At 39.3% G+C, this 25,525-nt stretch overlaps 2 protein-coding genes across 5 annotated transcripts; both read left to right on the forward strand.

The window, feature by feature from the left end:
* Window positions 1–216: 216 nt before the first annotated feature.
* Window positions 217–1,779, forward strand: fam110c (family with sequence similarity 110 member C). The gene has a single exon (XM_075459557.1). The coding sequence runs from the start codon at window positions 351–353 to the stop codon at window positions 1,338–1,340; it is 990 nt and encodes a 329-aa protein (XP_075315672.1). The 5' UTR covers window positions 217–350; the 3' UTR covers window positions 1,341–1,779.
* A 7,166-nt stretch (window positions 1,780–8,945) lies between these two features.
* Window positions 8,946–25,184, forward strand: fbxo25 (F-box protein 25). Of its 4 annotated transcripts, none has more exons than XM_075458415.1 (11): window positions 8,946–9,044; window positions 9,927–10,109; window positions 17,987–18,090; window positions 19,524–19,573; window positions 19,726–19,818; window positions 19,918–20,011; window positions 20,294–20,478; window positions 20,792–20,974; window positions 21,363–21,506; window positions 23,156–23,182; window positions 24,285–25,184. In XM_075458415.1, exons 2-11 carry the CDS (start codon window positions 9,982–9,984, stop codon window positions 24,372–24,374), a joined length of 1,098 nt encoding a protein of 365 aa, XP_075314530.1. In that variant the 5' UTR covers window positions 8,946–9,044; window positions 9,927–9,981; the 3' UTR covers window positions 24,375–25,184. The 4 variants fall into 4 exon arrangements, with proteins under 4 accessions (XP_075314530.1, XP_075314533.1, XP_075314531.1 ...); XM_075458416.1 differs by having other exon boundaries at window positions 8,947–9,044; window positions 9,977–10,109; XM_075458417.1 differs by having other exon boundaries at window positions 8,976–9,044; window positions 9,889–10,109.
* Window positions 25,185–25,525: the final 341 nt, after the last annotated feature.

Genomic DNA, 25,525 nt, shown 5'->3' on the forward strand with positions numbered 1-25,525 from the left:
GTTAGATTTTTTATGGTATCGAGCAACAAGGTGATAGACCCACATTTCCACATGAATAAGAGGGGCCTGTAGCAGTGCCAGCTTTCTTCATTCTCACTTGTGATGGTATCAGGTGTACTTTGAACAGGCTTGTGTTTGGTTACAACAAGCCTTTTACAGAATGGGAGGAGTGAAATGAGGTGTGTTTGCACACCCAAGGTGAAGTCTCCTGTTGTGACTCGTGCTCAGGCAAAGCACGGGCTTGAATGGAATCTTTTGGCTGGAACTCTGGAGAGACTGCACACTAAGGGATTACCTGCTCTTTGGATATAACAGATTTGGATGTTCAGTAACGTAACCCTAAAACCACAATGGAGACAAATAGTGACACCACAAAAATCCTTGAGAAGGGTCCTGAATACCTTCGAAAGCAGATGGAACGGGAGAGTGAGTCAAAAGGACGCATGAGCGCAGTGGAGAGGCTCGCTGCAAGCAAGCCAAACTACGTCAAAAGCCAACAGGTGGTCAACTCAACTCAGGAGTCAGTGATTAGTCTTGGTTCTGCTTCTGTGAGCAGCACCGGGTCTTCAAGTGGGAATCTTGTCTCAGGGAGTAACTCAAAGGTCTGTTCTCAAGTGCGGTCCAGCTCCAAAAAACGACCAGACTCACTTCTGCTTTACAGACAGAAATGCGACTTACTCAGAGGGTCCTCAAATTTCCGCAAACCCCACGTAACCTGTAAGCTGCTGCTTGGTTCTACGAGGAAAAATGTTCAATTACCTGAGGACACAGACAAGGAATGTAAGTCTGAGGACAGCAAGGAAAAAATCACCACACGTGAGGGAACAGCGAAGGAATGCGGCTCACATGTTGTCATCGTTCAGCCAGACGACCAGTCAAATGGAGGTCCAAACGAATGCAGCACCAAAGGTAGTGATTCAGGGACAAAGCTGACAGCTGGCGGTCTACTCGCAGTTCCTCAGATTGAGAGGAAGTCCGGAAAGGGGGTCAGTCGTTCCCACTCTGACATCAGCTCCAGGTACTCCAAAAACTTTGCAGACTTTGATGCATTTTTCAAGTACTGTGGCTTGGATGGTCAGGTCATTGAGTCTTTGGGGAAGGAGAACTTCTCAGCCCGGTCTGATGAAATTGCAATTAACATCCGGACCATCAGCATCTCCACATCAGATGACGATTTCTCAAGGGACAGTGGTGACAGTGATGGGCTACTGGAGAACGAGTTACATAAAAAGACAAATCAAGGAACATCGGTTATTGAGCGCAATGCACGGATTATCAAATGGCTTTACAGCTGCAAAAATGCAACAGAAACTGGAAAAACGTTACGAGACCTTGATTGACATTTATTCTTAAGAAGCTTCCTCTATAAAGCTGTACAGATCACACATTCTCAGCAGCAAGCTTAAGGTACTCTTTAGGTGTTGGTTATGACAACCATTGACTTTTGACTTGACATTTCTACAGCACTGTTGGTGTTTGCAGCTGTTCTTGTGTGTTGCTTAAATCTTTGCCAAATTTGAATATGCGAGCCCAAGCTGACATTTCTGAAGTCAAGTGAAAGGTTCAAACTTCTGTTCAAACTTGCATAGAGCTACCTGAATGTTTTCTCTTTCATGTTGGGCCCAGATTAGATAGACAAACAGATTTTTGCACCCACGCAGTTCTAAGATGTTGTTTTACGAACATTTTTCACCTTGAAAATGAATACTGTTGTAGTTCTTTTACTTTTATATTTTGCATTTGATATAATTCAAGCATGAATTAAAACTAAGGACGCGGTCATGTGTTAAATCTGATCAGTACTGTACATATGCACACTTGAAGACACAACGATACACAAACCTAGAGGAGTCCAACAGAGTGCAGGGAAATCGACCAGAAAAACTGCTAATGGAAAATCTTGTCTTTTTCCTTTTCATTGTGATAATAATGCAAAAAAAACATTATTAAGCTATTATAATCTATTCAACATTATCAAGCCCCACAAGAGAAGGTTGTGATCCTTAAAACTAAATACTTCTGACTCTTTTTGAAGTGCATTTACTTCTGTTATGCACATTCCTGGGTATAAAACTAACCTAGAGTGCCTGGGGGCTGAGATTCCACAGTTCACAACTTTGGTTTAAATTCCTGCACTACGCTGTTTTGCTTTACGGTCATGTGGACTTTTGATGGCCTCAGCATGTCAAAAAATTGATGTGTATGGCTGTACATTTGCAGGGCCCACAGGGAGATTTGTTTTTATGAAAGTGAGGTTAGATTCCACAACTTTAGGGGGAGCCAAAGAGCAAAGAAATGTACCAAATTCTCTTATGTTACTTGAGTTCTTGCTAAAGAGTTAATAAGGTGGTTTTGGTCCACATCTAACAGGGTAAAGCCACATTAAGCCTTATACAAACATTCAATAAAGCATTTATAATATTCTAGATGTAGTATGAGCTTATAGATGAGCTTATGAGTATTAGTTCATATAATTTTTCAACAAGACATAATTATAAGCATATATCTGCTTACAACTATGCTGCACCTTGGCATACACGTGGATCAAATGTTTAGATACCAAATAGGTTATCATTTCTTATTCATTAAACTTCCCTTACTTCACACAGTCATTTTTAAGAATGTATTATTGTAAGAAAGAGGCACCAATAATTCTATCAAGATAAAAGGCTAGAGCTCATGGCCCTGTGATTCTTACCAGAAACATTTAAGCATGTCTCATACTGACGTTCATAAATTTTGTCCCTCAGCAGGGCCTTCTGACTACCGCAAGCATGAAAGGGCCCTTAAATCACAGTTTATGTAACATGCCTTTTAAGTCCATAATCCAATGAGCGCACTCCCCATTTTTCTCCAGGTGAAAGGTATACATTCCATCACACACAAACACACCACTGTCACTGATATTAAAAAAATGTGAGTGTGTAAGACAGATGGGCTCCTCGCATGTTGCATGATGCAGTCATTTTTCCTGGTCCCTAAAATGTGTGTGGAAGGAATGTGCCTAATAATCTGATGGGTTTATGTCCAGTGACCCATTGAAACTGCATCTCCACTTCCCTCCCAAATCTATGACAGCTTAGCCTCTGCACCATTTTCCCACTCTTTCTGTCTCTTTGACAAGTTCCTTTGCTAACTCTTTAGTTCTGAGACTGCAACACAAAAGGGAAACAAGCAATGGAAGGACCATCATCTACTTAATTTGTTCAGCAGGATTATCATCCACTTAGTTTCTCTCTTGCAAAGCTAGAATCCAACTGGATTTATGAGATTCAAGTGAATCGATGCAATTTACTCAGTGGTTCTGGACACACCTTTTACCTCTGTAAATGTCTGACAATTTAGCATTAAGCAACTCATGTCCTATCTTCTCCACCTGTTTGTGGACATAAATGAGTTATTTCAGTTATAAAAAGTAGGGCTTACCCGCTTGGTGGCTGTATGATATATGGTTCTATCTACAGGCAACATCTTGGCCGAAATGTCACCCTATTTCTAACTCAAACAAGGGTCAGTCCATTATAATCTTCTGTTCCAATGTACTACACAAACTATTTTAGCTCTCAAGTAAACTGTTGTATCATTGTATTCATCGCCTGCTAGCAGAGGAGAGATTTTTTTCCATCAATAACTTAACATGGTAGGCACGTAGCCTACCTGTAACAAGTAACTTTTTAAGTATTGTTCGGAAGCTTTAATTGAGGGAGATAATACTCTGTTTTTATCAACGTTGGATAACTCGTTTTACTGCATTTGAGAGGAATGCTGACCTGTATTATTTCAATTGAATTATTACAATTAAAGTATATGTTATATATCGTAATAGGGCGATGGAAATACAGAGATAAGCTTGAATTAAGCAAATGGAGCCCGAGGAGGGCAGTATCCAATCACAACAAGATTGATTCCTGCTATATGTGCTAAAATCTTTGCTCCTCATTTGAAAACAAACCAGTTGACAAACTACTCTGAAGAGACAATGAAATCGTATTTCCATTTAGAAAGACAAAGCCAAATGTTCGGCACTTGTGCTTTGAAAGCCAAACGTAAGAGGATATTTATACTTTGTACATCCTTTAACTGTAAGATGTTCATTAATGAATATTTTTAAATGAAATATTTGACAGACACTGTCTAGTACGATTCAAAATGCTGAAAGATCTCACAACTACAGGACTTTCGCCTCTAAAGCAGCATAAATAATTATTTCAAACTTGAAATTTATTTTTCTAACATTGCAAGAATGTTTATGTTTATGCTTATGCATTTGGCGGACGCTTTTATCCAAAATGACTTACAAATGAGGATATAACATTACAGCTAACATCAAAGATAACAATAAGCTACATAGAAGGAAAACCACTCGTCAGGCTCTGTCAGAGGTGACAGGGGTGACAGTGTAGAAATAGAGGCAAGTACAGAAAGAGAAAGTGCAATGGAGGGGTAGGGAAGTACGGGGAAAGTGTGAGGGTAGGAGATGCTCTCTGAAGAGCTGGTCTTCAAGAGTTTCTTGAGGATATTCAGGGACACCCCTGTTCTGGTAGCGCTCGATAGGTCATTCCACCATCGTGAAACGACACATGAAAAGAGTCTGGATTGTCTTAATCGTGGTGTAGGCACTGCTAGACGACAATCATTTGACAACCGGATGCAGCTGATACTGAGGTGAATACCGTAGGCCACTATGTGAGCACCTTCTCACATAGACTGCTTCAGCTCCGCTGTCGAAGGGACAGATACAGGAAATCTTTCCTGCCACATGCCATCACTCTGTATAATAATAGTTAATCATTGTTCTGCATTAATTGTCATTATGGTCATCTCAATTTGGCACAACTGCATTGTTGCACTTTTTGCTGTACATATATATATATATATATTTTTTTTTTTTTTTTTTCTTTCACTTGTCTGTATACTGCAACTGCAAAGTAATTTCCCAGCTGCGATGAATAAAGTACTTCTATCCTATTCTATTCTATTCTATTCTATTCTATTCTATTCTATTCTATTCTATTCTATTCTAGAGAGAAATATGGAGCAGAAAGCTAGAGTTAAGTGGCCTAGGGCAAATAGTAACAAAGAATGGGAAGCAGTCAATAAAGATTTGTCGATAATATTGGGTAGGTTAGGAGGAAATGCAAGCGATAGGCTAGAGAAGATGGGAGGTATAATGTACTCCTATGGTGTAGAAAGATTTGGGGTGCAAGATAGAAAGAGGGTTGAAAGAGTACATTTAGTTAAGTCTAGACGGCAAAAAGAAATGTTAAGGGGTGCAAAGGCAGTGGCTCAGGCTAAGCAGGGACGGTGGTTGAATTGGGAAGGTGTAGAGAAGAAAAAGCTTAGTTGGAAAGTACTGTGGAGTATGGACCAAAGGAGTATTAGATTTTTGATAGGGGCAACATATGATGTATTGCCAACTCCCCAGAACCTAAAACTCTGGGTAAATGGAGACCCGTTATGCTCGTTATGTTCAGGTTCTGCAACTCTAAGGCATATTTTGTCAGGTTGTAAGGTTAGTCTGTCACAAGGCCGGTATACATGGCGACATGACCAAGTATTAAGAAGCTTAGCTGCAGGTATTGAAGATAAACGAAGGCAGGTAAACTTAGGAGGGTCTAAGGTGAAGAGAGTTGCAATTCAGTTTGTTCAAGAGGGGGAGAAAGTTAAAAAGCCGGTAAGGAGGCACGGCAGCTTGGAGGATGCTTGTGATTGGGAGATGCAGGTAGATTTAGGAAATAAGCTTGTTGTTCCCCAGGAAATAGCCACTACAAACCTAAGGCCTGATATAGTCTTGTGGTCGAGGAGTAGAATGAGAGTCTATTTCATAGAGCTGACTGTTCCTTGGGAGGAATTAGTAGCAGAAGCATATGAAAGGAAAAAGCTTAAATATGTGGAGTTGGGGGCAGAAGCAGAGCAGCGAGGATGGAAAGTTAGAATCTGTCCAGTGGAAGTAGGATGTAGAGGATTTGTTGCAAAATCTGTTGTCTCATTGTTGAGGGAGCTGGGTTTAAGTGGACAAAGTGTGAGGAAAATAGTGAAGGAATTGTCAGATTAAGCTAGCCTGGCTGACGCGTCCACATCTCGATGAGATGGTGGTCTGGGAACTAGGTGTGCATTTTCTCGTATTTGAGGCGTGGTTTACGAATGCGTAGAGCCGTTTATTGGGCGCTACGAATGTCTATCAAATGGCGTCTGGTTCTTCCCATGCTGCTTTGCGTGCGATTCATAGCCAATTGTATCACTTATACCAGATGACATATGTAGAGCGACAGAAATTCGACGAGGAAGAAGAAGACGCGTTGCTTTTTTGTGGCCCATGTGATCGTTTTGAAACCAGGTGGCCATTTTGGGTGAATTGGCTTTGAGTGAGGTGTATGGCTTTTTTTCTGCTGGCATTTTTTGTGATTATAGGACTGTTTAGATGAGTTTGTCTGCTGAATCAGCTAGTGTGTCTTGTCCTGCCTCCACCTCTGGCACCCTCTATATTTTCATTACCCCCTACCCGAACCAGGGTTTGAATCCCATTCCTACTAATCTTTACCTCTTTTATTTCTCCCCCTACCCAAACCAGGGTTTGTATCCCCACCACGCTGTGACTGGTGTGCAGTTGGTGAGAGGCTGAGGTAGCTTGTGGCTGTGGAAGAAAAAAAATATGTTTGTTGTGGTGTGAGGAGCAGTGTTGGCTGGCATTAGGGGGTTGACTCTGGGACGCCAGTGGTCATTGTCTAGCCTCCGGGAGGTGTCGTGGGCCCAACTAGACGAAACACTGATGAAAGGAGGTTCCCACCTGATGACCCCAATGATATGTTGGTCTAGCCTAGTAAGCCAGACCCGTACAGCAAAAAGCTGTACAGGGGTCTAGTGACACTGGATAGCAGTGTGGGCGGGATAAACGGTTGTCTGTCAAGTTGCCTCTGCACGCAATAGGATTGCGCAACAACCAATCAGAGCGATGAAGAAGGATTACGTAGTCAGCACGGAGCAAGCTGGTAAATTAAACTTTTACCGTACCCGGTGGGCAAAACTCCGAAAACGTCCTTTTTTTAAAAAAAAAAAAACTTAAGTGCAGTTATCTGTTCGTCTCGCAAAGAAAACTGTATATCTAAATTTTCTAGAGTCGCTGCCAAAGCCAAATCGAAAGACTGTTCGCAGGGCGCGGCCATTGTTTACCTCTCTCTGGAATTACATACTGAAACGTCGCACCTCTGTCGTCACTAGGTAGCCCGGCCTCCGACCCCGCTCCCCACGATTTGATTGGCCTGATTAAGTTTCGATTTTCAGCCTCACAAAACGACCACAAGTGACTAGACTAGCCCCGGAGCAAATTCAATTTGCGGTCGCTAGGGGCGTCTAGATTTCTAGGCTAATGTTGGTCAGCACTGCTCACTGATCTATATAGGGAGTATAGGGAATTATTCACTGAGTCTGGTCCTTTTTATTTTTATTTTTTTCCTTTAGCACAAGTTTCTTGTGTTTACCTTGAATGTATTACTATTACTTTATCATTTTTTTAATTTTAATTTGAATCATTTATTTATTTATTAATTTGCAGAATTTGGAGCATCGATGATGTCTGGTATAATATGTTGAAGAAGCACGTTTACCTCTTGCTTCACCTCTTTTAACAAAACTCTGTGTTAGGAAACTGAGGAGACCAGCTGCTCATGTTTTCCCATTCTTGCCTGATATGGGCTTTCATCTGCTTTAAAGTTAAGGCCCCCTTTTGTCACAGACTTTGTTTTATGTCAGTTTTTTTCAGAGAGCAACAGATCTGACAGTCATGATTACCTATCATCTTGTTGAGCGGAGCCTTTTTCCTTGAAAAAAAAAGAGGTTGTCGCAATGGAAACATATGTTGCTCCAAAACCTGCATAAATGATGCCCTTATGGACAAGTTACCCATTCCATATGCACTAATCCACCCCCGTACAGTAATAGATTCTGGCTTTTGAACTGTAAGATGAGAGGCAGCAGAACGCTGAATTTCCAAACAGAATTTCAAATTTTGACTCATCAGACCGCAGAACAGCTTGTCTCTTCACCACAGTCCATTTTAAATTAGCTTGGATATAAAGATATTTCCATTTAATAAGTTTGTAAATCATTCAGGGTATTGTGTTTCTATTCACATTTTACATGGCCTGCCAGCATTTTTAGAAATTAAGTTGCACATCATTTCTTGTCTGTGACATAGAAATCGGTCATGCAGGGAGAGGCAGTCTATGCAGCCAAACCCGTGAATGAACATTAAGCAAAATACTTTTTGTATTCATGCACTATAATTATTAGGCCAGCAGTGACTAGAATAAGTGTCAGCATGTAAAAACACGCTGCTAACACAACTGTCTCAGAAAACCATTAAAGTATTGTGTCGTTTTAGCCTTCAGACATTTGACAAAACTTGTTCCAAGAGTTGGAGTTTGTATTTGCAAATAAATGACCTGATTTGTTATAGAGCTCACTGATTAGAAACTTAACACATATGCATGAGGTTGGATTCAGGAATCTCCAAACAACGTGTACAATTAAAATATTCAAAAATAATGTTCACATTTATTCAGACATAGGCTATGCTATAAAAATTGTGATCGTGACAAATATTTTTTAAATGATGCACATAAGATCGAAAAACGTACCTTAACAATACAAAAAATGGATTTGAGGTCTTTGGAGCCCATAAGAATGTAATAATTGATAACGTTTTACATCCCTCACTCAGCTGTTCAGTGTTCCCATCCCCCATCTCAAAATAAAAACATAAGTACATGTGCGCAATCTTCTGTCACGTGTAGGAAAAAAAGCCTCAACAAAACAGAAGATTTAAAAAAAAGTAAATGAATGACAGGACATGTGATCCAATCAGCGACGCGATTCCGGGTAGCAACAAGATAAATACAGACGTTTTGTCCAATCAGAGAGCAGCAGCCAGGGGCGTGGACGAAACACTGTATTTACTTCCGTCAATATTTCCAGCAAGGCAGGCTGGAGAGGAGCGACAGAAGCAGAGGCAGACGAAACAACAAAGAAGACGATTCTGTGTTAAGGTTTGCTTTGCATTTTTTTAAAGAAATCCCGAGATGGTTGTTAACTTAGTTTAAATTCTTAAGTTTGTTCATATCGTAATTAAGTCCGTTGAGCGGACTGACATCTCCGTTTTACCTTCATTTTCAACCGTTGAGTGTTAAATCTGTTTCCGTTACTGTACAAATGACCAGGGAACACAAATGCGTCACGGTCATTGCTGGATGTGTTATTAAACGCTTTAGTGTTTTAGTGTTAAACCCGATCATTTCAAAAGGCTTCAAACCCAGTGTCCCAGTGGATAGTTATATTGTTAATGCAGGCCTTATTTTTTTGGTTTATTCCCCCCAATTAAATGCCACTAAACACTCACAATTACAATTCATGCAGGCCTCCTGAATTCACAGAACTGATGTGTTTAACATATACTAATATCGTGTTTTTTACTTGACTCCATTGTGTCGAATTACCAACAGGATAAGTCATGTTATTTGGAAAGCTTGTTCAAGTGTTTTAGGTGCACCTGAGCTCATGTTTCTTGAATGAAAATGACTGAATGAACATAATGTCAGGTTGTGACTGATAGATTTGTCCTTAGTGTAATGACCTTTTGTCCGAATTAGATTTTTTGATTTATTTTTCTTTTAAGCTTGAATGTTAAAGTTTGTAATTCACCCAGCCAAATTTTATTTCTGTTTGTGACCTGAACACTCCAAAAGTAATTCAAGCAACTTAGATATGGCTTGTTTAACACTGGATACTTTTAACTCTAAGGTATAGTGTACTATAAATGGTAATAATCCTCTCCTTCAGTGGTGACCTACAAGATTAAAGTATTTCTGACTTATTTGCCTCTATATTATCCAGAACACAAGGACAAGTCCTCTTGCTTATGAACCCTGCAGGTGTTTGGCGTGGTAGCGGCCCTCTCTGCTCACTGTCCTCCCTTCCCCAGCTAATATGCCTTTCTTGGGCAAAGACTGGAGGTCGCCAGGATGGAGCTGGACAAAGACGGAGCACGGCTGGAAAAGGATTGTGTTCTTTGGAGATGACTTGGTGGACAACAACAGAGAAATAGACCTGAAAGAGTAAGTACATAACTTACTCACTTTTTTTTTTGTGTCAGGACAACACAACTCATTGCATTCTGTGCAGTCGTTGCTATATTGTAAGACATGTGTGTCGAGCACGCTACCAAAGCAAACACAGACGAATGAGAAATTTGGCCACAGGAAGATTCAACGTGGTTTGAGAAAATGAGGGGGAAAAAAAACGCATAATGGACTGGGTGAAGATCAGGATAAGGATTATGTACAGACGAAAACAGTTAAACCAGTTAAAACAGTTAAAATGCTCAGTTTGTGTTGCAAAGTGCAAACCTTACAGTAAGGATGACGCTCTTGCATTTTGTAGGCTGGTTTGTCTAAAGGGGAAAAATATATATAATTTAACATTTATATATCTATGCATCCAGTCTGCCGTGTAGCAACGTTATAAACATCAAATGAGTTGGTGCTTTATTATTGATGTGCTCATAATGATGACTTTATTTATTTGTTTATAAGTATTTATTCAGGGTATGACAAAAAACAAAAACAGAACAGGAATTAAAAGAATAACTGATTGATTATTTGATAATAATCAAAGCTGGACTATCACACCCAGATCATGTGGTTTCAGTTCAAATCACTCTGCGTGTCTACTGACCAAATCATCATTCAAGTAACTTAAAGAAAACACCTCAAACGCCTGTGCAGTGAATTTAATTATGTCTACGTGTACTGTGATCTCCCACAGTACAGTACAGATATTGAGATTAGTGAAATTTGTGTATCTTACTTCTTTGCATGAGTAAATTAGGATTTATGTAAATAAGTTATAAACAATAAATTACTACTAGATGCCTTGTGCCCTCATTGTTCAGTCATGTGACTAATAATTTATGATCAGAAACTTTGTTTTATAACAATTTCTCCTCTAAAGATTGCTTTTTAAGCATGGTGCCTTGTTATAGCTGTTGCCAATCAATCAATGAATGATTATTTGTAAAGGACTTTTCATAGTAAATAGTCGAAGCACAAAGTGCTTTCCATCACGATGTTATTCACCATCGTGTGCAAGAAAAAATGTAAATAACTAAAAAGGAAGGTCTTAAGTTTGGTCTTGAAAATATCAACACTCCCAGCTGCCCTCAGGTCCTCAGGAAAGCTGTTCCAGAGACGAGGACCATAATAACTTAACAAGGCTTCGCTGTAAGTTTTAGTCCTCGCTTTGGGAATAAATGAAAGACCAGCCTCAGGGCCTGAGGAGGTTTATACATGAAAAGCAAATCCGATAAATATTTTGGACCATTTAAAGACCTTAAAAACCATTCAAATAATCTTAAACTCAACCCGGAAACACACAGGAAGCCGAAGCAGAGATTTTAAAACTGCAGTAATACGATTGGTCAGTGTTTTATGTTTTTCATTCATTTATTTTTGTGCTTTTTTTTTTCATGGAGCAAGAAGAGCTAAATGTGTACAATTATGAAATATGCTTTGCTTCTATAAAGTGAACAAGCAGCAAAACTAACTTAACGTGAACTCCTCGACCTCAACAGATTCACTCATGCCCATCTAGTTGTCTGGTATGCAAAGTATGGCAACACTGGTCACTGTTTTAGAAATATTTTCGCTTCGGGGAGATGTGAGTCACTTTTATGTCCGCTGGGTTTACTCACAACAAGAGCTGTGATTTATATTCAAAGCACAGGACAAAATGTAGGTAAAACAGGTTGCTTTTACTGCAACTTTTTTTATCTTAAACTGTATAAATTCAAAATAATTGTACATACAACACATAGTCCTATTAATATGAATATATAAAGCAATGTTTCCCTCTTAGAGCATTTTTGTTTATCTTGTCATAGATCAATATTTATAAATCATAAACAATCAACTGTTTTTTTAAAGTGTACACCAATGTTTTGGCTTCCTTGTGCTTTAAAAAATAAATAAATAAAAAAAAAAAATCTTAATCGAGTATGACTTAGGTTTTAGTAGCCCCACAGCTCCGTTCAGAAGTGGACTCTCTTTAGCTGACTGGCTGCCAAGGCTCACTCTGAATGTTGACTTGGTGTTGAGACGCTGTACAGCTTCCACGAAAAAACCCTGAAAGTATTCTGCAAGGATTTTTTCCCATCATTAAACCAAACACAGTCACCCGCTGACAGGAAATTAAATGGACAGTGATGGCGTAGCACAGAGGCGATATGTTATGACTACGTTGTCAATGTCTGAAGTCCTCAGGCCACCGGCTGTTCTGACTTGTAACATTATATTACCTTGTATTACAGATCATAGATTGTTGTTGCTCGCTGTTATTGATGCCTTTCTCTGAGCCACAGTTAATCCCCGGCTGCAAATTAAATCTCCCTCAGGATAATATTGAATTTTGTGATCCTTTAACGGGTGTGAAGTATTCTTGTGACCTATGGAGAGATATTTAATTGACCAGGGAAAAGAAGTCTAGTGTTTCTAGACCAAACTAAACTGCACTGATTAGGCCAAAACTACTCCCTGTCAGAGAGAACCATCCAGCCTGTTCTCCTGAGGACCACAGCTAACAGTCTTTAATGGGGTGATCTGCATCCCATAGTTGGAGTTTTGTTCTGGCCAAGGAGTTGTCACGGCAACAGACACAGTTTAGTATTGAGAAGGTCGGGACTTAAGGGGTAATTTTACATGAGAACCAAACTGTCAGTGTATCCTGTTAGAGCAAAGATCCGGTTGTAATTAAGGTGAGTGTGTTAACTTGGAATCTCCAGGATATTATTGTTTTTTGTGTTTCTGCTCATAAGCATTATAACCCAACTTCAGAAGCCTGGACATGCTGAATGTGATATTCAGGTCGCAACAATGTTTGTAGTGAAACAGATAATTTGAATGCTAGTTTAGATGACACAAAGCATCAAAACAATGGCCTTTTTTAAATTTGATGTGTTGAAAACCAGGTATGGCTCTTTGCCTCGTGTAGATCAGAATCTGCAGTATTTAGGTCATATGTTTGTGACGTGAGCCTACAATCTAGAATTCTTATTCAAAGCTTACATTCCCTGGGTATGGGAAATGATTTGCATTTGGCTTTATGACTGACTGATCGTGGAGGATGTGTAGTAAAACAGCAAATGGTGTTACCTAATTTTCCTGTTCTTTGTGCACCTAATGTCTCCAATGAAGAAGATGCTCAGCTCATTGCTCCTTTACCCAAGAGGCAGGGGATTAGCCACCTCACAAACTGCACATTTCAATTAACAAGGGAGCGAGCCTTTCATGAAAACTCAGTCCTAAAAGTCGCAGAATATATGGTAACATACTAGTTTTTCTTCGAAATGTACATATGAATAAGTTCCAAGTTCAAACGTTACCTATCATGTGCTTTTAAAACACATTTCCTCCCACCGAAGGTGTTCAGTGGGTTGATGCACTTGAATCGTTGTTTAATGCGAGCAGTTGAAACAAAGAAAAAACACATTTTGCTACTTCTGTGTTGGCAGACTGTGTTGCCTCCCAGCAGGAGAGCTAGATGTGTCAGCAAGACACATCTACTGTTTTAAAGCATATCAACTGGCAGTGAATGGTTGAGACAAGAGAGGAGGGATTTCAATTCGCCTTCTCCCCATGTGTGGTGCGGTGAAGCCTATTTTTGCAAAAGTTTTAACTGTACATGCCTCAGAATAATTAACTTGGCATGTCTTTATCATTCTTGCTTTCGTTCGACTTCCTTTCTCTCCTCAGCTTTAAATCGATTTCACAGTTTTGTGTTTCAGGATAATAAGGGTATTTTGACAGTGGAGAAATACTTCATATAAAAAGGACCATTGATCATTTACGATGGTTTCCTTTTTGGACATGCAGACTTTTAGTTTACCAGTGAATATCTCTTTCACAATCAATTTTGAGTTGTATATGGCAGCTTGTTGCAGCAACGTAATCTGTCTCATCAGTGAAATCCGTTTGTGTAACTGGCAGCCACTATGGGTTTTCAACATCGTTTCTCAAATTTCTCGACTAAACCTGTCTCTAAACTCCGGAGACAAAACATCAAAACGCAGAGAGGGGACATTTTGATTACATTATAACCAATAAATAATACTGTCACAACACAAATAACACAGAAAGGGTGAGACGGCTGAACTTTGATGCACACAGTGTGCCAGTAACCAACTGTGCTCTCTTGTTTACCATGTAGAGACCAGAGCTGTTCACACAATAACGCTGGATGGTAGGTTGGTGAGCAAACCTTGCAGAAGCAACTGGTGATATCTCCCACAGGTCACAGTCTCGCCTTTTGTATTGATCGGCCAGCTGACAGTAGCTCACAGTACCACACGAGTTCACCAGCAATCTGTTCAAAAGAAAGGCAAAGGACAGGGCATCAGACAGTATCTAATGACATCATTTCTTCAACTTGGCATCTGTCCAAACGCAGTCGAACTGAGTAAGGCCAGTGACTTCATGCAACAGTGGTACACAGTGTTCCTCGGGTGCTATAGATCTTAGTGTCAATAATTCTCTTGTCGTTTATTATCTGAAAACTGTCAAGTACCAGATAGGTGTCCGTTTTGTGTTTTAAACCCAGTCGTGTAGTCATTTTGTGTTTGGTAAAACATGCAATAAATTCCACTTGACTGCATTTATCAACAATACGGAATGTTTGACGGCTATACATTAGCCTCAAAATTTATTGTCACGTCGACTCCCTGCTAAGCCTTTTTAGGATTTCTCATGTATTGAAGGATTGACTTTATATGTCCATAAATTCCTTTACATTTTGTTGCAGCTGTGGTGCCTTTTATTGGCTCTATAGAGGCTTGTGCTCCACATGCAACCTGTGAATTAAAATTGTGTTTGGACATCTGTTCGTGCGTATGCCTCTGCAGCTGGGTGAGTGCAAAGGGACAAAAGATGGCTCTTGGAGTACATTCATCCTGATCAGTTTACAGTTAGACAAATGAAGACATGTCATAAATTATTCTGGAGGGGAAAGTCTCTTCATTCAGTAGCAACAAAAGTCACATACTGTACTAGATCTTTGGACTTCTGAGGTAAATACAAAAATATATCCTTCAACTTATAAGAGTGTATTGCTCATTAGAAAAAGAATACCATATTGCTTGCAACTATCGTACCAGCCATCCTCTGACACAGCAAAGCCTTACAGTCCGTTTAAACAGGGACAGAATGATATCATAGTTTCAGGGAATCCATATCCAGCTGAATTTAGAACAATAGAGCGGTTCTTATACATTCTCTGTACATTCGCAGCTGGGGCAAAACTATCACCAAAGGCACAATTTCAAGACTTGCCCGCTTCTTGGCCAAAACTGTTGCAGTCCATATTTTGATTGCTGAGAACGAGATCTTAATACCTGCTGGGCAGCCACGTTGGAAATCCAATGCGTCCATAATCATTGTGAATAACCACAAGGGAGAAAAAGGGAGAGAGTTGAAATATTGTTTAAAGACGGGGAAAACAACAAGAGATCAAATCCTCTTTTCTTTTTCTTTTTTTCCTTTCTTGCGTGGGTTGTTTGTTCAAGATGTTCATTTTATATCCATATATGCAAAGACAAGAAAAAAACATCACCTTAATCGCCGCATGTGGGACTTTTTCCCTTTAAAAAGCAACATGAACATTTAACACATAATCAAAAAGGTGGCTGCTGTCTGTTTTGGTTGTTTTGGTTTTTGTTTGTTAATTTGCAACAAAACCAACAAAAATCATTTAATAAGTTGTTTTAAGAGAACAGCCATAAGTATTTTCTCACCAGTGCCAAAATGTAGGTATAAATAGTGAATTTATATTTGATCAATAGATATCTATGGTTAGACATTAGGCATAAACAAGTATGATGATAATGAATTTTTACTATGTTTTCCTTTTTCTTTTCTGAAAAAATGTCACATCTACAGTTATTCATACTCTCTCAGAAAATCAACATTGGCAAAGTCTTTATTCATCATCACAGCACATCAAATAGCTTTTGATTGCTTACGAGCTCTGTGCATGCCTCCCCTGGGATTTTGGATCACTCTTCCTCTGTGATGATCTGCAGGTCTTTGAGGCTGGAAGGCATCCTTGAGGTCACTCTGGTCTTTGGTTCCTTCCGCAGACTGAGGGCTGAATTTCGGTCTGGATTTTGGCTGTGCCACTCCAAAATGTTGATGTTTATATTCTGTTAACAATTTCTCAACCTTCTTGTTGGAAGGTCCAGTGCTCCCCGAGGCCAAGTTTTTCAACAGAGGCAATGAGCTGAGACATACAGCCAAAGTGGTCAAGAAATTACCAACATTATAAAGATTCTGGAGAGGCACCACCAGATTTAAATCTCACTGAAGGTCTTTAGACATCTGATATTGATTACTAAGAAAGGTAAAGAAGGATTTTAGGTCTGGCATTTATTAACAAATCAAAAGATTACTATAAATCAGAAATTGGCATGGTGTGAATATCATTGGGCTTATATCATTTTTTCATTCCACAGCAAGTTAAAACCCACATTTATGCACATTAACAATCATTCATATTGGATGTAATGTGATATAATGGATGCAGCTTTGTTCTCCTATAATTACAGACCGCATTGCTCTCCAAGCTGGCTGAGTTGCAAGTCAGGTGCTCAGCTTCAGCCAATGGGCTATTAATGCATGGAGAGTCAACTTCTAACTCTGCTCAGCCCTTTTGATCTGTCAGTTAAAGGTATATAATAGAAAATCTAATCATTTAGACACAGATCTCCCCGTAGATCCTGGTTAAAGCTTTATTTTACTTTGTCTTATTGGCAGCACTTTCTTACTATAAAAGTACTCTGCAGGAGAAAATATTACTCAGTGTTCCTCACCTGTTGTGCATTTTACTGGGGCATTTTAATTGTAGTCCTGTGTAGGACAGGACCTTCAAAAATATAAATCAATAAATAAATCCCTGCAAATGCAACTTGTGCATAGCTATTGGAAGTGTAAATGCAAGGTGCCACAAGGTCACATTTTAATGCCTTGATTAAATTAAAAAAAAGTATAGATCCAAACTATGTAAGCAGGTGTTATGATAAATGTAGATGATATGTATGATTTGTTGTAACTTTAACCTGCTCATAAAATATCTTGCAGTATTCTACAGATAACAGTTATCTTTGGTGGTGTGAAAAGTAAGGGAGACGGTGTAGTGCACCATAGTGTTATATTCTGCATCATTAGACCCTTTTATTCAAAGTAAATGAAAAGAAAAGCTGTAGCATCATAGACCCATAGATTACATGGATTTGGTGTGTTAATGCACATGCGACATGTTTTCATTTGTGTTTCTGTTAGAGCTGATCCTTTTTAAGTGACACCATATGACCAGTTGAAATCAGTTGCCAAAATCTTCAAAAAAGAACTGAGCCGTCTCTTTAGAAACACAGCATGGTGAAAAATGTGAAGATGTTTTGAGACAACATTGTCTGAGAAAAGACTGAGTCGCATCTGAGATTCTGTCTCTCAAACACTGATGTTTATCTGCCATCTGCAGTCTTTCCTCCATCATGGCAGACAGCATGAATCATTGTGTGTCACTTCATCGTCAGTCTGGCTCCTCTCAGCTCGCATATCATCAGTATCCGAAAGCAACAATGCAATATGATTTTCCTCCCGAGAGTCTGAGCATTCACTGTCTATTTAGTTTCTTCTCTTTAGCTTCAGGTTCCCCAGAGGTCCATATGTATTTTTCCCTCACATTTTCTGGCCCTGTTTACTCCATGATATGACAGCTGTTCACCTGGCAGGAATACCTAAGTAAAACTTTCCAGAGCTGCATCAGGATGCTGCAGCAGAGCAGCTTTTTTGACAGTGGCTTGTAATTACACAGTGTCACGGATCCTCTGGACAAACTTGTATACACTGCTATTAACTTATTATAAAAACTGTTTCCTCGATGTGTACAGGCTCTGCAACGACAACAATGAAAATCTGTTTGTTGGAGATGTGTGTGAGCTCGCCACCGCAAAGAGGAAAAAGGACTTCTACAACAACCACACCAAATCCCAGTGTGAGTTTCAGCAACACATCATTTCTTGTTTTGGCCTACAGAGGAGTTTGTGGTATGAAAATTAAAGGCCTTCCGCACAGAAGTGAGTGGCGCACAGGAAACTTTCAGGGTGTGCGGAAATGTTGTGTTGAAATGTGGTTTTTGAAACTGATTTGTGTGCGTTGCATCTCCAAATGTCCGAATCTCTGTGCAATCCATCATTGGTGCAATGAAAATAACTACTTTAGTGAACACTTCAAAGTTTTCAGCTAAAGTTGTCTGAGGATTGATTCTCATTTATACAGCAATATATAATAAAAAAAAGAATGTATTAATACATATTAATACAGCTTTAACAGTACAGTATTTCATACACACACACACACACACACACACATGCTTGCTGGTGACAAAATAAAAAAGTCAGACAGTGGTTTCCCACTTTTCTGCTGATGGCAGACACACAGCAGAGAGGTAACAAAGGCATAGACGGAATAACCAGCAAAATCAACACATTTGTCTTGTTGAGAAGCTTTTTTTTACAGGAATACTTCTGTTAAAGAAAGATTTGTACACCTAATGCAGGACTTATGTGTAAATAAGTATTTTCATTTTTAATTAAATTATTATTTAAAGTTTTAATTCAGTTACGGTTCACATCGATCAATCATTGTAACCCTGTTAAGTGAGGTTTTTTTTTTTAATTTTTTATTCCAGACGTATTGTCAATGTTGGTCTAAACACCTGCATCCTACAACATAGAGATAAAGAGATAAAAATCACAACTGACTTGAATGTCGTACTATATTTGCTGACTATCTCCAAAGTGCTCGGACATGTCAGAGTTGTTGAAAAACAGACTTGACATTTTCACGTCTTGAGTTGAATGATCACAAACGTCCTAAAATGCACAATATGAATCAAAAACATTCAAACTTGCGCAAGAGCAGATCTCTGCCGAGTCTTCTCATAATAGTAAATTCAGATGTTTAAAACCTTTAATGCACTCATGTTAACAAATCAGAAAGCTTTCTGAATCTCTGTGTGTGTTTTTTTTTTTTTTAAATATATATGTTCCGTCTGACCTGAGTTGCCTTCTGTGTTGGAAAAGACATTTAAGATCTCATCAGTTGCTGTTTCCTGTTAAAATGAAAGGTTAAAGAAATAAAAATAAACCGAGCCGAACCTGCCAGTCATGCGTCATTGACTTTGATCCCTGAGGAGCGTAGCAGTCACGAAGAAGTTGAATACAATGAGAATTCACTCGGATCATCACGAAAAGGTCTGATTATTATCGACAGTTCATGCACAGACAGCACATCGCTGTGGTCAGTGTTGCTATCAATAAAGCAGCCCTGTAACAGCTTCTGTGTATGTCAGTGTTGGCATGTGTAATGTTCAAAGCTTCATACTGTTAAGTGCATAGCAAGCTTAACAAACTTTTTCTCTCTTAGTTGTTTTCAGGGATAAATGGATCTATGTCCAGAAAGGAAGCACAAAAGAAGTGAGTATGGAAGCCTTTTTTATATATATATAACTTTCACATCAGATGTTTATTTGCTGCCAAAAGGAAAAAAAACGGCATGATGTATTTAATCGGTTAATTCTTCATTACACAGTTTGTGTGACAGTGTCTGTTTTCTTATGTACTGACAGCGTCATGGATACTGCACGCTCGGTGAAGCTCTCAACCGTCTAGACTTTTCCAGTGCCATTCAGGACTTGAGAAGATTCAACTACGTTGCAAAGGTGAGCTTGCTGATCACACATTTTGTTTAGGGAAACCTGTGTCATGTGGCTTGAGCAGTTGCCTTTGCCTCATGCTCTCTGGCTCTCTCTTATCCACAGCTTTTTCAGCTAATAGCCAGGTCTCAGCTGACGTCTTTGAGTGGAGCTGCCCAAAAAAACTATTTCAATATCCTGGAGAAGATCGTACGGAAAGGCAAGCAAACCTGACGCATAGACGAAAGACTGGTTCAGTGGTCATATTGTACATGTAGACTCTTTCTCGGCATCCCTCAAGGTGTCGGAGCCAGCCATGATGTTAAATGTTCCAGAAAAATCTTCTTTTTTTTTTTTTTTTTTTTAAAGAATTCTAAGGCTTTGAGAAAGCACAGGATGTTGTCTCCTTGTCTGCTGTTAAGTCAGTGCAACTTTTGTTCCTGTTTTGTATTTGCTAACATTTTTTGTTTGAATTTTGTGTCGTTTTCGATTTGGCCTTCAGTTTTAGAAGACCAATACAACCCACGCCTTGTCAAGGAGCTTCTGCAGGACCTGAGCTCCACACTGCACAGTCTGACCATCCACGTCGGCAAATGCGTCCTCGTGGGCAACGTGAACATCTGGTTGTTCCGCCTGGAGACGATTGTCAAATGGCAGCAGGAGCTCAACAACCTCCAGATCCCTAAGGTAAAAAGCAGGTTGTTGTTGGTGCATTCAGTTTATGTCAGTTTGTCTGCTTATACTCTAAAAGTCTAATCTCAAATGGCTTCAAGTGCAATAAGAATATATCTACTGACTTTTGTGCTGCTAATGCAACTACCCACTTGGCATGTAGCTTCCAGTTTTAAGTTAATTTGAAGCTCAACTGAGCTTTCTCTTAGTATTCTCAGAGTATTTCCTTTATACATTTTTATGATACTTTTTTTCTTTTTCAGTAAGTTTGATAACCTGGACAGTATATGACAGACATAACTCTAATTTGTTTGTGTTTTTTCTTCAGCAATTGTCCACTGGTATGCCGTTCAGTGACTTGCCACTACACATGCAGAACAAGATCCTCTGTAAGTTATCTGATGCCTGTGACGTCATCAACCTGGGACAGGCCACGCCCACGCTGCACATTCTAAGTGAGAACCGGACACTGTGGAAGAAACTCTGCCACTTTCACTTCTCCGACAAACCGGTGAGAAAGTGGCATATTTCGTCATAAGCGCTGAACTGTAATTTCAGTGCTTTGTGGATTTTATTGCTTTGAACTCGCAGGAGCAGTTATGGTGTCTGTGTGAAAAGGAGGCTACCCCAGAGGTAGAAAAAAATTTCATCTATCACTGCTAGATGGCAGTGTTATAACAGTTTACTCCCAGCTCCAAGGGATCTTTATCATCCTCTCTTGAGCACAAATAAGCTCACACATGACCTAAAAACTCCCTCGGGATTGGTGCTAATTAAAAATTGTCCATAATTGTAACCATACAATGTTCCAGTTTGAATCATATCATTATCTCCTTTGTCTTATGTGGTTGTTTAAATGCTTTGACTTTTGTATTTGTGGTTCCGCCACTCTTATGCAGTTTTGTAGGAATTTGGTCCTGACCAAGAATGACAAGGTGGACTGGAAGCGGATGTATTTCACCCTGCAGAAACACTACCCCATGAAGGAGCAGTATGGCGACACGTTGCACTTCTGCAAACATTGTAGCATCCTCTTCTGGAAGGTAAACAAGAAAAGCAGCCCAACTGCAAACACATCTACACATGTGCTGATCCCCGTTTCCTAAAGAGTTAGAAGACACTGTAAAAGCGAAGTAAAAACATAATTCAAGGATTAGGATATCATTAAAACGCAGTACGTCATGTGACAATTGTTTTAAAAAGGTTGAAACTGACAGATTTGATTTATTCTTAATAAAGTATGCTGTTGGGAGTTGTTTACCACTGCATTACCTAATGTAGTATTTTTGTGGCCATTGATTAAACCATTCAAATATGTGTTTGTTCCCTGTGAAAATAATCAATGTAAGTCTTAAAGTAGCTTAAATGTAACTCTTGCTGGCTGCTACCTTCATACTGATTTGAAAATAAACTAACGATGCTGATTAAGATGCATGTTATCAGCTGTTGGAGCACAGCTGATAACATGATAGCGCTTAGTAAAACTTTCCCTCACGGTCCACCTCTGAAAAGTTTGCCCTCGTCTTTCACGCTGACAGGATTGGTTCCTTAGGTTTGTTGCAGTGAGTTGAGGTTTTTTTGGAGACGGTCACTGATGGGCTGCCTTTCCAAGATGGAAAGACTCGGCTATGATTTAAAAAAAAACACAGTATGAATTTTGTTGGAGGCGATATGTTTGACTTTTTTTTTTTTTTTTTTTTTGCTTGATGTAGGATTTCAGGGACCATAATCATAATATCCAAATATCTCCAGTGGATGACGGGTCTGAATTGCAGGGAGGTTATTTTAGCCTCTGAACGCTTAGTTAAAAGCCATGTTGGAATACATTCAGGGAACGTGGCTTTGTGTTGTCATGCTGGTGATCATGGTCTGAAAAGCTGGAGGGAGGGCATTTTCTGTACCCAATCACAAGAATGAATAAGAAGAATACCACTGGAAGCTGAAGTGTTGTTTGAGCTTTTATTTTATTGCAGTGCAGTAAAGAGCACTGGAAAGCTACAGTACACATCAGTTAATTATAAGCGGTAAATTAAACCTGCAGTGTTGAAAGAAGAGTTTCTTCAATCCTCATTATTGCTTGCACTGTCGGGGAAATGAGCCAAACAGCATCAGTTATAATGAAAGCAGATCTTTTAAAGGTAAAAGGTGTTTGATAATTATTGAAATCATATTTTTAAAGTTGCACTATTTCACTTGGAGCAAAAAGAAAAGCTGCTCTGATGCTTTGATTTTTATTTTTTTTTAATTATATCCCAGCAAAGTGTTGTGGCTTTGAATCAAGCAAATCACACATATAAGCTCATGCGACTGCTGCTGGTTATGCTTAATCCTTGTGGTTCACAAGTCCAATGGGTTTTTGAACTCATGGGCTCACATGTTTATAAATGACTTGTTTGTCCACGGTGACTTGTTAGATCTGATCTTCAGCCACGTGTGAGACAAAGATCACGTTTGTGTTAATAACTTGTGGGGAAGATTTCTATATGCGGAAACTAACTGTCTATTTAGAACAGCTTGTCCTGCAGTATCAGTTTGCTCGATGTTCACACTTGTATTACTTTCCACAAAATTGTCCTCTTTCTTGGCTTGGTCCCCGAATGGTTTAACTCTGCCTTCTCTGTATCCTTTTCCTTGCTTGTCTCCCTTCCTTCCTGCCTCTCCTTCTGGTTGCCCTTCTCCCTGATTCCTTAAGGATCGCCATGTGGCTTTGTTTTTCAAGGTACTTTCTGTCCCCATCATGCTTATCTGATTCTTCATTTGCCAGCTTGTCTCGTTCTCTGTTAATCTGACATATCTGTTTCCATGAGCTGATCTTTGTCCCGTGTCATTCACAGTTTCACTTGATGTCATCGCATTTTGTCAAAAGCTGTTTCGTAGACGGTGGCATTCTTTTAATGGACTTCTTATCTCCAAACACCACCAACTTGTTTTTGTTAGATCATTGTCAGTAGTAACTTATCAGCTGTTTTCTTTGTTCTGTTTGTGGAACAGAGGTTAAAAAGAAGATGCAGTGTTAAAACGCCTGTGACCAAAGCTCCTATGTTTCTTATGTTGCTGACAGTTCTGCCATCTCTCACGCCATTCTCCCACCACTTGTTCGTTTTCTCACGTGGTGAAAAACATTTTCGTTACTGCTCATGTTGCACAGCTATTTTGTTCTAATATAAATCGATTGTCCAGAATTTACTGTGGTTATGCAGCCTGTAACCTACAATTATTTTAGCCATTCCTCTAATAATCTTTCCTGTCCAGCTCCATCTAGATATTTCTAGGCCTTGAAACATTACAGCCACTTTTAACTAGTGTAGACTAGTGCATGTGGTTGCCTTAATCCAAGAGGTTATGTGGTAAAGAAGTGTAAAAATTGTTTTGTATGTTTTCTTGAGGAGGATCCCCAGACCTTCCTTTTGCCAGTTTTGTACATAAGTCATAACCTGATGTCCATCCATGAGAAGAGTTTTTTTTTTTTCTCAGAAAAATTCTCTCTCCATTCTAAACTCAAAAGTTGCAAGCTCTGTAACTAGATTTGTCCAAAAGAAATGGCTTGAAGTGACAAACTTGCAACCAGTAATCACAGGACATGGTTCACTTTAACTGCTCTCATCTCTCTGCCGTCTGTACGCCACCAACTTAAAGACTTAAGTCGACAAGAAGCTAGTAAACATCGCCATTTCTGTTTAATGAACTGGTTGTGTTCCATTATCAGTTCTTTAATATTGTTTCGAGTGACTGCTTTTCGTATATGCTTGCGCTGGAACTGCACTGATTTTCGTGCTTTCTGCCACGTTTTTCTAATAAATTGTCTGTTGACCTCTCCCCAGGATTTTGGCCACCCGTGCACAGCCAACGATCCAGACAGCTGCCTGATGCCCATCTCCCCGCAGCACTTTATTGACCTCTTCAGGTTCTAAGCCATCTATGTTGGTCCTCAAGCCAAGCGTCCGTTTACCTTGACTCCCGCACCAAGAGTGTATACAAGACATTGATGTCGTTTACCCAAATACAAAGGGCTTGAACTGAATGAAATTAGTTTTTTATGTCTTCACTTTTCCACGCACAAATATTTCCAAACGTAGTGAAGAGTAATGTTTGTCAATCATGAGAATATTGGTAAATATAAAAAGAACTTGTGCATAAATGTTTGCCTTTATGACAGAAAAAGGTTTCTCCTAACAGAGGGAATGGTGATTTGTGTAAATGTTCTTTAACTATTTTGAAAGAATTTATATGTTCAACAAGTCTTTGCATGTTTGTGGTGAGTGATAGTCGGTGAAGTGTATACGGAAAACGAGGAATACTTACAGTGGGGCGGAAAAAGACTGCTTTTGCTGATTATTTATTCGATGGCGTTAAACTGCTTCGTGATCCGTTTGGTTTTGGTGGTGTGTTTTTGCAATAACTGCACGTCATGTCCAAGTCCGTTTACAAACTGTATGTTGTCCTCTGTCTGTTCCTGCCGTGTCCTGTGTACATCAGAAGTGTCGATACTAAACAAAAAATAATGTAAAGCGCTATTAGTTGCACAAGGTTTTATACTTTGGTCAGAAGTGTGAAGTTCCAGACGGGAAATGTAAAACATTGTTTAAGAAAAAAAAACTTTTGTATCCTTCTCCCAACTTTTGTAATATTCCTTTACCATTCCAACATCCTTGATGGTACTATCATGACCTTTATGGGGTGGGAACTAGCTATAAAAAAAATTAAATATTTCTAAAATAAAATTTGTTTCTACTGATTGTCATTATTATGGTTTGTTTTTTTTATAATAGTTTTTCATGGGTTTTTGTAATTAATGTGTTCACACCAAAACACAGAGGTACTAACCTTAATGATCAGCATCAAAAAGGGAAGTTAAACATCAGACTAGGAAATTAAAGTTAACAACAAGAAGTGGATCATCACACGTGTGTAAATGTTGAGATAAATGTTCAGTTTCAAAAGTCATCCTTAAGATTCTCGTGCAGATGGTGGAGGACCCGAGTAGACTACACTTCTGACCTGGCAGCTGTACCCGAATCCTTATTTGTGATCAATAACCAAGTTGTATATTTATCTCAAAGTA

This window comes from Odontesthes bonariensis, chromosome 24, assembly GCF_027942865.1.
Source record: "Odontesthes bonariensis isolate fOdoBon6 chromosome 24, fOdoBon6.hap1, whole genome shotgun sequence".
In the NCBI taxonomy this organism is placed as follows: domain Eukaryota; kingdom Metazoa; phylum Chordata; class Actinopteri; order Atheriniformes; family Atherinopsidae; genus Odontesthes; species Odontesthes bonariensis.

Excerpts from the sequence above, each read along its gene's own strand:
- fam110c (XM_075459557.1), top strand. The coding sequence starts at position 351 with ATGGAGACAAATAGTGACACCACAAAAATCCTTGAGAAGGGTCCTGAA.
- fbxo25 (XM_075458415.1), top strand. The coding sequence starts at position 9,982 with ATGCCTTTCTTGGGCAAAGACTGGAGGTCGCCAGGATGGAGCTGGACA. Across the intron at positions 18,091-19,523 it reads CAACCACACCAAATCCCAGT|TTGTTTTCAGGGATAAATGG; the intron begins GTGAGTTTCAGC and ends TTTCTCTCTTAG. Across the intron at positions 20,479-20,791 it reads ACAACCTCCAGATCCCTAAG|CAATTGTCCACTGGTATGCC; the intron begins GTAAAAAGCAGG and ends TTTTTTCTTCAG.